The 14,241-nt window shown below is 39.0% G+C and overlaps 2 protein-coding genes across 5 annotated transcripts in view; both read right to left on the bottom strand.

Annotated features, from left to right (window-relative positions):
* Positions 1-2,739, bottom strand: part of CDC14A (cell division cycle 14A) — a 62,547-nt gene extending 59,808 nt beyond the window's left edge. For all 3 annotated transcript variants that reach the window (XM_070746458.1, XM_070746459.1, XM_070746460.1), the window contains exons 1-2: positions 2,321-2,739; positions 1,683-1,773 (exon numbers count right to left, since the gene is read on the bottom strand). In XM_070746458.1, coding sequence (XP_070602559.1) covers positions 1,683-1,773; positions 2,321-2,435 — 206 coding nt within the window. In that variant the 5' untranslated portion in view covers positions 2,436-2,739. The remainder of the gene's footprint in view (positions 1-1,682; positions 1,774-2,320) is intronic.
* An 8,155-nt stretch (positions 2,740-10,894) lies between these two features.
* EXTL2 (exostosin like glycosyltransferase 2) overlaps positions 10,895-14,241 on the bottom strand; it is a 29,390-nt gene continuing 26,043 nt past the window's right edge. For both annotated transcript variants that reach the window (XM_070746457.1, XM_070746456.1), the window contains exon 5: positions 10,895-13,221. In XM_070746457.1, coding sequence (XP_070602558.1) covers positions 12,730-13,221 — 492 coding nt within the window. In that variant the 3' untranslated portion in view covers positions 10,895-12,729. The remainder of the gene's footprint in view (positions 13,222-14,241) is intronic.

Below are 14,241 nucleotides of genomic sequence, written 5' to 3'. Positions count from 1 at the left end.
ATTCTAGTGTGCAATCTTGGAGCTCTGGCCAATTCTGAGAAATACAAGCCAAAGTCTATGCTACATATAAAAAACGAAATAACTCAAGGTTGAAGCTTTCTACAATACTTCATTAATTCATAGGAGTAACCCAAGAGTACAATCATGTTTGTTTCTAGATAGGTTGTATTATTTTACAGGAATAAACCTATCAATCTAGAGTTAAATCCTATTTAAGTGAATCCTATTTAACTTAATTTCATGTAAAGAAATGGATTTTAAACTGTACTGAAGATGAATATTAAACATTTCAAATGATAGAAAGACTTTGAGCCTCTGATCATTAAATTCTGTTCTACCCAGTAAGATTTAATACAGTCCTGGGGACCAGTTTTAAACTACTATTATATTATTATTAATAACATTACCTCAAATACTTTCCCTCGTTCCACCTGCTCTATATTTTTCATATTAAGAGAGTTTCCAGTTGAAAAAATGGCAATGGAGTACCGCAGTCTAAATAGGTCTTGTAAAAATAAAGCTAATTTTTAAAAAGTCTTTCATAAATAATCTCAATAGATACTGGCTTTGGTTCCAGGAAGGACTATCACAGTTCACAAGTTAAGAAAAAAAACACACACAGCACATTCCTGCTTCTGTCTAACAATCATATTAGCAAGCATGTTATAAACATTCATTCAGCAGAGATTTTGTTGCCATTAATTCAAATTCAAATTTCATAATGCCATAAAATTGAATGCAAAGATACTTTTCCTTTACTGGCAATTTTCATATGCAGTGGTTGTTTTTTTAAATCTTAAAGTACACCTAACATAAATTACTCAGACATGAAGAATAACTGTATAACACTGCACAACTATAATCATTTGTTTTTACTAAACTTCAGGGTAGATGAACTATATTTTTTGTAAAAAGATGAGCAGAGGAATGTCAGAAAAGTATTTTAAATCACAGACCAACAGTTCAAAGATAACATCCCTAGAAAGTAGCGACCCTTTGGCAAAAAATATAAAAAATAAATAAACTTGGGGCAAAGAAAAGAGAAACATCCACTTTCTATTTAAGAGTTTACAGTGTGATGCAATTAGTCTGAAAAATAGCTCTAAGACTTTATAAACCATACAGTTGCAAATGCTGTCTTATATATGATTTAGGCTGATTTGAAAGGGTCTCTGAGGAAAGAAAGAAAGAAAGAGGGAGAGAGGGAGGGAGGGAGAGAGAGAGAAAGAAAGAAAGAAAGAAAGAAAGAGGGAGAGAGAGAGAGAGAGAGAAAAAGAAAGAAAGAAAGAGGGAGAGGAAGAGAAAGAAAGAAAAAGAAAGAAAGAGGAAGGGAGGGAGGGAGGGAGAGAGAGAAAGAAAGAGGGAGGGAGAGCGAGAGAGAGAAAAATAAAGAAAGAGGGAGAGGAAGAGAAAGAAAGAAAAAGAAAGAAAAAGGGAGGGAGAGAGAGAGAAAGAAAAAGGGAGGAGAGAGAGAGAGAGAGAAAGAAAGAAAGAAAGAAAGAAAGAAAGAAAGAAAGAAAGAAAAGTGTGTGTGGGATAGAGAAGCCCCCCATGACCTAGTTTTAAATCACTTGGAGACAACAGGAACTAAAACAAACGTTTCCAATGAGAAAACGAAAGTAAAGCAGGAAGAAGCATCGGGAGGGCAAAAAAAAAAAGGCAAAAGGGAAGAACGAACTTACTTTTCATAAACAAACTCTTCATCCGTACAGAAATAGTGCGTGTTGACCGTGCTTTTGGGTCTGTTCCGCAAAGTAGCAAAATAAAGTCGGTCTGAAATACAAAAAGTGGGCGGGGGGGAGACCAAAAAGAAAACAGAGGACGATGAGCAGCTGAAGAGATCCAGACAAAGTTGATCGCTCCGAGTTCTTCACTTCTCGGCTCCGACCGTCATTATATAAAAGCCACCCGCACCGGCCATTATAAACTTCAACGGGAAGCCTTTGGGTTCCATTTCACCGCGGCAGGCATCCAAAAAACACCTCAGGGATCGTCTTCGAGGAAAGCGCTCGGGTCAGGCTAACTGAGGGCGTCGGAGAGCCTCAACTCCCTCCTCATCCGAGATTTTTTTTGGGGGGGGGGGGGCTTATCCAGCTTGGCTACCCCACTTCCCCCCCCCGCGCCTCTTAACACTCTCCCCCCAAATTTACTCGATCCCAGGGATCATCTAACCCAACGGGTCCCTTTTCGCAGCCTCCCCCCCCCCCCATTCCCCGGGCCAGAGCAGGTGCTTTGCAAAGCACGGAAGTCAACAGCCGGGGCGGGAAAATGAAAGTTACCAGCCCCGCCGCTGCCGCCGCCGCCAGCCCCGGCCTCTCACCTTTGAGGAACTCGGAGGCGCCCAGCAGCTGCTCCGAGCCCAAAGGCGGGCTGGGTTCCATCCTAAAGAGGGCGCGGAGGTGCGCAGACGCGCGGGACGGCGCCTCGGTACTCATGAGCGCCGCTCGGAACGGCGAGCTCTCCGGTGGTGGTGGTGGCGGCGGCAGGAGCAGCAGCAGCGGTGGCAAGAGCTCCGCCGCCCAGCCAGGTTCACCAAAAACGGCGCCGACAGCAACGGGACATGCTCGGGGAAGGGAGAGCAGGAGCCGGCTGACCGGGGTTGCGCTCCAGCCGCCGTCGTTGTCGCCTCTGCTGCTGCTGCAGCCACCAGAGACTCCTTCCCCGCCGCCGCCCGCATGAGATGGGGAATGAGCACGCGAAAGGAAGGAAAAGGAAAAGGGCGACGGCTCCGGGACCCAGCGACCCGCGGGAGTGGCGGAGGAACCGGCCGGAGGGTGGGGTGGAAAGGATTTCTTCGCCTCCGTCCCGCCCTCCGGCGGCTTAAAGGGGCAGGACCCGGGTTACCAGGCAGCCGGCGCTGCGGTGGCAACCACGTTACTACGGGCTTTGTTACATACGCACCTGGGCTCGGGCCCAGAAGCGGCGCCTCCAAAGAGGCCGTCCCCTGGTGGCACCTGAGGCCGCCTCACCTCGCCTCCTCCGCCCCGCTAGGTTGCGAAGGAAGAGCGGCTCTACCCTTCCCCTCTCACTTTCCCTCAGCCTCCGCGCTAAACCAATGCCTTGCGCCAGAATTGATAGGAAATAAAAGGCTGAAATGTTTTTAACCTTCCCCAAAGAAGACAGGATTTTTTGTTAATTTGTTTAAGCAAATATTTGCTGTTCCTTCAAGTGTTTTGGAATGGATTCTTCTACTCATAACATTTCTTATTTAGTTTATGATACTTCTATTAACATTAACCCATAGTGAAAATAACAGCCATTAATTGTTTTATCGACACATTACATGACTGGAGTAAAGTTAGAGCCCATGCCTCACATCGTATGAAAACAGGCAACAGGATAAGCTTCAGTTTCAGAAATCTTCAGGCAGAATGATTCCTGGATTTAACTTGGGCAGCGGACACTTCAAAAATGATTTGGAAAAAAGTATTGTTGACTTCTTACAAGCTCCACACTTCTCTCCCATTCATTAAGGAAGGATCTGTGTTTTTAGATTTCTGAATTAGCCTTTATAAAACAATTTTTTCAAGCTAATGTAAACATGTAAAAAATGCCCTTTTCCCTGATTTTAAAAAGTTGTTTTTTTCAGTGATTCAGTACTGGAGACTAATAGAGAATTAAAAAGGCTGCTACTGGTGCTAATTTTTTTTTTAATGGATATATATATATATATACACAATCCCATATATTCATTATAGGATTGAAATCTGTATACAGTACATACAGTAATGTAGTTGCTCAATGTACATTGCACAATATATTATTGTTTAAATAAAAACCAAACAGGCTACCAGAAACAATCAGGGAGAGAAGCAAACTGGAACTAAGGAGAAATTTACTGGCAGAACAATTACCTGCACAGTGGCAGATAGGACAGCACTCCAGAGGGTAAACATCATTGCTCAGAGGATCATTGGTTGCCCTCTACCCTCTTTGGAAGAGCTTTATAGCTCGCGCTGCCTTAAGAAAGTTCGAAACATTCTTAAAGATCCATCTTTAACGGCGAGTATTCTGAGCAGAGTCAGGTTACAAGCGGTGTGCCACAAGGGTCTGTTCTGGGTCCTATTCTTTTTAATATGTTTGTGAGTGACATAGGGGAAGGTTTGGTTGGGAAGGTTTGCCTATTTGCCGATGACTCTAAAGTGTGCAATAGGGTTGATATTCCTGGAGGCGTCTGTAATATGGTAAATGATTTAGCTTTACTAGATAAATGGTCAAAGCAATGGAAACTGCAGTTTAATGTTTCCAAATGTAAAATAATGCACTTGGGGAAAAGGAATCCTCAATCTGAGTATTGTATTGGCAGTTCTGTGTTAGCAAATACTTCAGAAGAAAAGGATTTAGGGGTAGTGATTTCTGACAGTCACAAAATGGGTGAACAGTGCAGTCAGGCGGTAGGGAAAGCAAGTAGGATGCTTGGCTGCATAGCTAGAGGTATAACAAGCAGGAAGAGGGAGATTATGATCCCGCTATATAGAATGCTGGTGAGACCACATTTGGAATACTGTGTTCAGTTCTGGAGACCTCACCTACAAAAAGATATTGACAAAATTGAACGGGTCCAAAGACGGGCTACAAGAATGGTGGAAGGTCTTAAGCATAAAACGTATCAAGAAAGACTTAATGAACTCAATCTGTATAGTCTGGAGGACAGAAGGAAAAGGAGGGACATGATCGAAACATTTAAATATATTAAAGGGTTAAATAAGGTCCAGGAGGGAAGTGTTTTTAATAGGAAAGTGAACACAAGAACAAGGGGACACAATCTGAAGTTAGTTGGGGGAAAGATCAAAAGCAACATGAGAAAATATTATTTTACTGAAAGAGTAGTAGATCCTTGGAACAAACTTCCAGCAGACGTGGTAGATAAATCCACAGTAACTGAATTTAAACATGCCTGGGATAAACACATATCCATCCTAAGATAAAATACAGAAAATAGTATAAGGGCAGACTAGATGGACCAGGAGGTCTTTTTCTGCCGTCAGACTTCTATGTTTCTATGTTTCTATCTCATCCTGGACACACTTTTTTTGAACTATTACCATCTGGCAGATGGTACAGGATAATAAAAACAAAGACAAATAGGCTGAAAAACATCTCCTATTCCAGGGCAATTACCATATTGAATTCGATGCTATAGTGCAATATTGGGTTTTCAATTTCAATTATACAGAATGTGAAGGATGTATGCTTGTGTTTTTATTTTTATAGTTATAATGTACACTGAAGACAGAATTTAATTTTGTTGTGTCACGTGCAATGCCAATAAACTAAACTATTAGTTCCCATTCGACAACTCCCATATGACAAGAGGTTTTTTTTCAGAAATGCACATAGAAGAGACTATAATTACTAAAAATTGCATATGTAAATCCATCACATCTGGTGATATTTCTGAAAGGTCTTTGAAGTTCTATGGTATCTTCTTTTATTGAGCTTGAACAGAGTCTTTCATGAAGTGAAGAGAGGTGCTGCTCTCACACAAAACTAAAGTAAGCCTTCCAAATAATTTATGAAGCCTGAGTAGCAGGGCCCTATTTTTATATGGCATGATGCTGTTTTTTCCAATTCTTTTCCATGATTTGTGCTGTACGTGGAGTATGTTTTCTTTAATTAGTATCTAACAATATTTGATCCATGCAGTGGTGGGATTCAATTTTTTTTTTACTACTGGTTCTGTGGGTGTGGCTTGGTGGGCATGGCTTGGTGGGCGTGGCAGAGGAAGGATATTGCAAAATCTCCATTTCCTGACAGGTGGAGTCAGTCAGAGAAGGTATTTTTTGTTAGTGGCAAATATTCAATATAAAGAAGTTGGATATTAAAATTGAATCTGCTACCGATTCTCCAGAATTGGTCAAAACCTGCTGAAACCCACTTCTGGATCCATGGCTTATAATTATTTTATGTGTGCTCTAAAGCTGGGCAGCACAATTTTCAAAGAGAAGATTTTCAATGCACACAGAGCCACCTATCTGCAACTCTTTAAAATAGTTGCGTATTTTCCTGTAAGAATTATATGTGTTACTGATAGATGTCATATTTATATCTCTTCACAGTTCAAAGTGTTAGTACATTACTAAAGCAACGTAGAGTCACTATAGACTGTGAGATGGGCAGCATACAAATTTAATAAATAAGCATTATCACTGCATTCATAAATATGGGTAACTCTAGCTTCCTTTTTTGTGTCCTATAAATTAAATAAATAAAAGCATAAACGGCAGGCCTGAGGCCATTGAAATTTGAATACCTTGCCCCGCCCAATGAATGAATGTCTATGCATGATGTTTGGATCTGTTTGGTTGGTTTTTAACTATGAGGATTTTAGTTTAATTTTATATAGATTTCTATCATGTTTATATTACTTGTTGTAAGTTGCGCTGAGTCTCAGGAGAAGTCTCAGGAGAAGGGTGGCATAGAAATTCAAAGTGACAAAATTTTGGAACACAATACACCGGATCTCATGATTGTGAAAAAGAAAAAAATGTGGATCATTGATGTCGCCATACCAGCTGACAGTCGAATTGATGAAAAACAACAAGAAAAAATTAGCTGATATTAGGATCTTAAAATAATAATAATAATAATAATTTATTAGATTTGTATGCCGCCCCTCTCCGAAGACTCGGGGCGGCTCACAACAAGCGATAAAACAATATTGTACAGGCACAAATCTAATATTAAGAAAAAACTAAAAACCCTATCAATTTAAAAAACCAAACAGCACATACATACCAAACATAAATTATAATAAGCCTGGGGGAAAGGTGTCTCAAATCCCCCATGCCTGGCGGTATAGATGGGTCTTAAGTAGTTTACGGAAGACAAGGAGGGTGGGAGCAGTTCTAATCTCCGGGGGGAGTTGATTCCAGAGGGCCGGGGCCGCCACAGAGAAGGCTCTTCCCCTGGGGCCCGCCAGACGACATTGTTTAGTCAAACTACAACGACTCTGGCATAAACCAGTACAGGTAGTCCCAATAATAATCGGCACACTGGGTGCTGCTGTGCCAAAAGACCTCAGTTGGCATTTGAAAACAATAAACATTGACAAAAGGCCACTGTACTAGGATCTGCGTGCATCATATGAAAGTGTTTGGAAAGTGTTCGACTTGTGATATTGTGATACTAAATCCAGCATGTAAATCTCATTTGCTATGTATTACTGTTTTTTGTGATGATGATGATGATGATGATGATGATGATGATGATGATAATAATAATAATAATAATAATTTTAAAAACCAGGCAACCAACTTATATTTTTGCATTCTATGTATTCAAATGGACCATGTTACAGGATGGTTTAAAAGTAAACTCTTTATGAACTGGGTGAAATTGAATTTAATGAAAAATTGTATAGGATGCCCTTTGACTGTTTCAAATTAATATTTTGCACATAGGTTCATGAATGGTACCAAGGATTTAACCACTGTTATAGTAGTTACATGTGATAAAATATATATTCTATCAACTGACCAAACGTCAGTCTGACTTTTGGGTTCAGCCTTGCAGAGTAAAGAAATACAACCTTTTGAAGTTAGGGATATGGTACTATGATTTTACGATTATTACTAATTTATCAGATGTTACTTTTTTCAAACTTTTTATGGAGACCTAAATGGAATGAGAGCTATAATATTTCTCTTACAATACAAATGTTGGAAAGTATTTTTAACCCATGATATTGGATGATATTGGGTCTGGGTGCCATCCCCAAGGAAAACCTCAGAGGAACCTAGCAGATTAAAAGTTAAAATTATAAGAACTTTTCAAGAACTTACTTAGTTTTCCCTTAAGCCTTCCAGATACTTGTCTTCACAATGTCAGTTACAAACTGACCAGCTTAAGCACTAAGAATACTGATCAGGCATAAGAATCTAGATTCTATGGTATCTGATTGGTCTGTTGTTACTCTGGCTCAGGTCAAACATCATTCTATCTTAGAGTAATAATTTAGATGACTAAAACTGTCAGTAATATTCCTAATTCTGAATGTATCAATGAGTCCACATTATGGAGAAGACAGTGGAAATGGATGGTTACAAGAACATTTTCCCCAGAAAACTTGATTTTTGTGTTATTTTCTTTAATATAATGTAATTAATAATTATAACCATTTTCAAATTCAACTATTAAATATTAGTTTCAAAAAATCTTTTTAAAATTTTCTTTGCTCAGTTATTCTATTGTAGCCATTAATTACATTGTGTCATATTTGTAAAAGATAGCAGTTAGCATTCCACTGGTGATTATTCTATAGCTTATTGAACTGGCACAAATATTGCATTTATAACTAAAATCATATTTATATAAATAACACTATATTTATAAAACAATGTTTGCAGTGCTATGCTGACTGTTCCATATATCCCAGCTCAAAGTTCTTTTTTAATACCTCTTGGCAAAATCTTAGGAGTGCCATCTGCTGGTGTATTAAAAATTGGGCAAATTATTTAAATACAGTAATGAGTTTCATGATGCACTTTACTTCCATTCAATATTTTCTCATCTAAAATGGGTCAACAGCACTATGCAGAAAAACTCTTCCATGGATTTAGTAAGCAGGCTGATTCTTTTCCTCCCATTTTAGGATTATGCACAATAAATATAATGACTTTAAGACATGCCGAGTTCCACTAAAGTAAATCCACTCTATTACAGTATCATTTAATTTGTATAAATGTGGTTCAGAGTCTCCACGTCTGAATAAGCCCCATCCTGATAAGCCAAACAAGCTCTGGTTTTTAACTCCAGTAAAAAGCATTAGCTGCAGCTGATGTTTATTGCATGGATGTATTTCTGAATCATCTTCTGTGGGGTTTAAAGCAGAGATTTACAGAATTCACTCTTTCTCTCTACATATAATTAAAGGGCTGTTGGCTAGACTAGGAAATTAAAACATCTTGGAAGAATGCTGTGGCAAACCACTCGTGTCACACTGCCAGGCAAACCATACGTATATACCGTAGTCAGTGGAAGGTGAACTGAAAAACCAGTGTAATACAAAGGTTAAAGTAACAGAATAGAACCTTTGAGACTGTTGTGAGGGGAAAAACCAGATGGAGAAACTGCTGCATTGAACTGCATGATGAAAGGCAGGATATAAAATCCAACAAGTAAATAATATCTAAACTTGAGTCTTTAATTTCAACATATATGTTCAACACAAAATACTACTGCAATGCTCTCTACCTTGGAAAAGTGTTCGGAAACTGCAAATTGTGCAAAATGCAGCCATGCGAGTGGTCATGGGTCTTCCTAGGCATGCCCATATTTCTCCAGGCATGCCCATATTTCTCCAGCACTATGCAGATTGCATTGTTGGTAATGAACTATAAAGCCCGATATGGCATCGGGCCAGATTAGTTGTGGGACCGCCTTCTGCTGCATGAGTCTCAGCGACCAGTTAGGTCCCACAGTCAGAGTTGCCTTTCTCCAGGTCCCATCAACTAGACCAGTGATGGCGAACCTTTTTTTCCTCGGGTGCTGAAATAGCATGTGTGCGCGCTATCGCGCATGTGCGAGTGCCCATACCCATAATTCAATGCCTGGGGAGAGTGAAAACAGCTTCCCCTACCCCCTGGAGGCCGGAAACGGCCTGTTTCCCAACTTCTGGTTGGGCCAGTAGGCTTGTGCTTCACTCTCCCAGGCTCCAAAGGCTTCCTAGAGCCAGGGGAGGGTAAAAGCACCCTCCCCCAGAGGCTCTCTGGAAGGCAAAAATGCCCTCAGAGCCTCTGTGTGAGCCAAAAATTAGCTGGCTGGCACACACATGCACATTGGAACTGAGCTGGGGCAACAGCTTGCGTGCCAGCAGATATGGCTCTGCATGCCACTTGTGCCATAGGTTCGCCATCACTGAACTAGACAATGTCGCTTGGCAGGGCCTAGGGGAAGGGCTTTCTTTGTGGGGGCTCTGGCCTTCTGGAATCAGCTCCACCTCCCACTGAAGATTTGTACTGCTCTCACCCTCCTTGCCTTCCACAAGAGTCTGAAGACTTATCTATGCCGCCAGGCTTGGAGCAATTAGACTCTAGCCCCCTGGCCAACGAATGCTATGTATGATTGTTGTCTGAATGAGTATGATTGACTTTTAATATTGGGGATTATAGATTAGAGTATTTAAATTAAATCAAATTAAATTAATTGGATTTAGGCCACTGTATTGTATTATTTTCTCTTGTATGTTGTAAACCGCCCTGAGTTCTTGGAGAGGGGTGGCATATAAATCCAATAAATAAGTAAGTAAGTAAGTAAGTAAGTAAGTAAGTAAGTAAGTAAGTAAGTAAGTAAGTAAGTAAGTAAGTAAATATGAACACAATAGAAATGCCCCTGTACATTTGTTAAATTTCCACTAATTTCAGTGGAGGAAGGAAAACCATGCAGCTGTACAGATGAACTCATCAATAATAAAGTTTAACTTGAAAGAGACTTTAATTTTTAGAGAATTTTGGACCAGAAGGGCAGGTTTGCTTTACTGAACTATACAACATAGGTCTGTAGCTAAATGGTAATCCAAAGCTCTCAATGTCTCCTCTAGCTGGAATGACATTACATTAAGACAGGGTGCCTTGAACAATGTGCTTCAGATACTAAGGGAATATTAATTTTAACATTGTGAATAAGGAAATTGCAGTGGACATTTAATGTTTCTTTGGAAATAAATCTGAAAAAGGATTTTATTTCCAAGACATTGCAGTATTGTATTTAAAATAATATAGCTCAATCCTAGATAAAGATTACAACTCAGTCATTTCTAATCAACCTTTAGAGCTGTAATCTTATATACATTTAATTCCAGGAGTTGGAATTTATTGGCACATGAGCATAAAAGAAGGAATTAGTCTACTTTCTGTATAATATAACTCTTTAGCCAATAAATAACCAAAAGATATTTCTCATTATTACACATTTTTATTAGCAGTTCTTTTACAAAATAAGGATGAAAGAACTAATATCCCAACAATATGACTATAAAAGAGAGAAAAAATGCGCAACTTTTGCATTTACAAAAATACATCAAAATACAACTGAACTAGGCAGTTACATCTCCAGGAACCACTGAATTCTAAATCATACATATTTTCAACAGATTGAAAATTATTGAGCAGAAGGAAAAGAAATGCACAAACTGAGATATAGAATAAGCCTAAGTGAAGGAACACAAATATGGCACCTTAATATACAAGGTAGCACAATCTTTTCCCAAACCAAATACTGTACTAATATTCATTTTATTTCCTCGAAAGCAGCAATAAGCCAAGTTTCAGATAAATGAGCCTGAAAAAAATTTGTGCATTCAAATTAAAAAAATTGCAACTGAAATCAGATTGGTTGTAGGCTAAGTAATCTTTGATATAATTTCTTACTTTGGCCTCTATATTCTGCGAACATACTGTGAGCTGCCCCAGATCACTGTTGCAGATGTTGGCTCCAGCTTTTGTATAGTAATCTATGCTTAATCTTTTTAATCCGATCAAAAAATTGCACAGATAAAATTGGGGGTTCTTTTGTTAGTGGCAAATATTCAGTATAAAGTTAGATATTAAAATTGAACAGCTTTGGATGCAGGGGGGTTGATTCTTTGAAAAGGCAAAAAAAATGTGGATTATATAGGATCTCTGGATCTCAGACTTGATTTCTATGGAGTGTATAGAGTGGAAAACATAATTGCTGTTCTTGAATATACAAATGTGTAGTTTACAGAGAAGACAGCAACTTGAAATGTTAGGTGCTTTCCAAATTTCACTATATCTGTCAGAAGTGCTGCATTCTCTGTGTCTTGAATTACGATTTGCATGGGAAAAAATTCCCAAACTTATAACTTTCTTTATGAGCTTTTACCAATAGGCAAGGGATTAAATGTTTACGTTATTTTAGTTATAGAAAAATTTCAGATTGAATACCTAGCTAATATAAACTTATAATACCTAGATTTTATAAGTTGTATAAGTTCAGAAACATTTTATCATTATGTTTTTAAAAAACACACTAGCTCTTGGCTTAAGACATAAAATAGCACTGCCTTCAAAATTCAAACAATTTTTAATAAAGATTAGTGGAAGACGAGGGCAAACTCTTCACATGTCTCAAGATCAAGACAATGTATTTGTGTCGAATATTTCACCATGTGTTTTTTTATTATTTAGCTGTGGATAGGGGAAGAAAATAATATTTTTGCAAATGTTCTCAAATCATCAAGTTGTCCCACAGAAAATATTTCCTTATTTCTGTGGATGAAACTATTGTCACTGGAACAATATCTGCTATAAAAATCAAGCATAGCCTCGTTGTACAGATGTGTGAAGAAAAAAATGCTACAATTTTATGGAGAATGTATTATTTGCTTCCTTTTATTGGCATATTTGAATAGCAGGCTGAAAATGAAAAATGGTTATTGTCTTACACATTGTGACTGGAGATACTGTATATTTGCAATTTTGATGATGCGAATGCACATGGCTTTCTGGGACAACCTACATTCAAGTGTTGGGTGGCGGGGGGGGGGTGTTGTCTGAAATGGGGATAAATAGCGAAGCCAACTAAAAAGCTTTCACATGCTGAGTACAAGAGATGGAATGTTTCACCCAGACTTTACATCCCCAAAGAGCTCTTGCAGAAATTAGCTCCAAATAATGAGTATCCTACAGATTTCTTTACAGACTTCCCTATTTGATATATTATTTGAATTGTCGAGAAGCATTTTGAAGCATTTACTGGAGCATATTCTTATACTTTATTCTTGTGATTAGCATAGTTTGGAAAACCAAACTGGGAAATCATAATATTAGAATATTTTAAAGGCATGTTGCCATAGATGCTAGCCAATTTATTAAGGCAGTAGGACCTTTGCAGCAAGTGTTCTGCCCGGTGCCACATCCCAGAATAACCACTGTTGCTTTCTTTCTCTAAATTCCTGATGTCTACCGGCTTCACAAACATACCCGATGGCTTTCCAATATGCTTGGCTACCAAGAAATTCATGGCGATGTCGTCACAATTTTGAGTCTCATCGATCATGGCGTGCACAGCTTCAGGCTGTTTTTGAAAAAGTTCTAGATATGCACTGTTGAAGAAGGCAGCTCCTATTAGAATCATGGAATACTGGTCTCCATTGCCAATGACAGGACCCTGAAGTTCAAAGCTCCCATAGCTGAAAATCCCCGCAGGGCTGGGGATGTGCTTTCTGGGAACAAATCCAACAATCTGATCTGGAAATTGCTGTAGGAAAAGAAAAACGTCATAATATTACTATTGGGCGCCTGGCTGCAAACAAGAACAATTGCAAAAGATTTATGACCCAATAACAGAAATATATATTTAAAACAGACGTGTTTATAAGATGTTCTCCACATTCAAGTTTACTACAAAAATTTAACCACATTTTGTGTCAAGAACTGACATATAGTTAAAAAGTTGATGAATAGAGTTTAGAAGAAGCCCCAATTTTTATATTGGCATGCTTATGCACTCAATAAGGCCTGGTTTGTCTACGTATTCTACAACCATTTATGTGTCTTCTGTCTGTATTATTAAAAAAAATAGGATTGATTTTTTTCTCCTGCATTTCATTCCCAGACTGACTACGGAGATTATTTCTGAAAATCCAGAAGAATGTAACTAATAATTCACATATTCAAAATGCACCAAATTCATAATCTAGCGCAGGGGTGTCAAACCCTGCCTGCGGGGTGCTTAGATCTGGCCTATGGGGCCGGCCTGAAAATAGCAAAGGACTGACCCCTAGTACTCCTGTTAGTTAAAATGGGCCACAGGGGTCCCACATGTGGGCCCCCCACCCATTTTGGCCAGCAGGGTGCTGCAGGAGTTGTCTGTCCTGTCCCCCCGCCCCAGGCCGGCTTGCAAAGGACAAGTACAATGCTGATCCTGCCCTTGAAAAAGTCCAGTTTGACACCCCTGATCTAGTGTAATCCTAACAACTATTTTATAAGTACCAGTAATTTACCAGCACCAGCAAATTGATTTTCAAAGAGTGCAATTGAAATATTTGCATAAGGGACAGAGGGAGATCACAGCAGAAGTAAGATTTGAATTTGGATGTGCTTGACTTTTTGAATTCATGTTACTAAAGATAGTCCTCGAATTACAAACATAACTAGCCCAATATTTAAGTGGTTAAGTGAGTTTTGCCCCATTTTACAACCTTTCTAGCCATGGTTGTTAAGTGAGTCGCTGCAGTTGAGTTAAGTTAGTAACCCAGTTGTTAACTGAACCTGGCTT

The sequence above is a fragment of the Erythrolamprus reginae genome, chromosome 3, assembly GCF_031021105.1.
Source record: "Erythrolamprus reginae isolate rEryReg1 chromosome 3, rEryReg1.hap1, whole genome shotgun sequence".
In the NCBI taxonomy this organism is placed as follows: Eukaryota; Metazoa; Chordata; class Lepidosauria; order Squamata; family Dipsadidae; genus Erythrolamprus; species Erythrolamprus reginae.
Note: the sequence above shows the minus strand (reverse complement) of the source record. Positions and strands in the feature narration are given on the sequence as shown.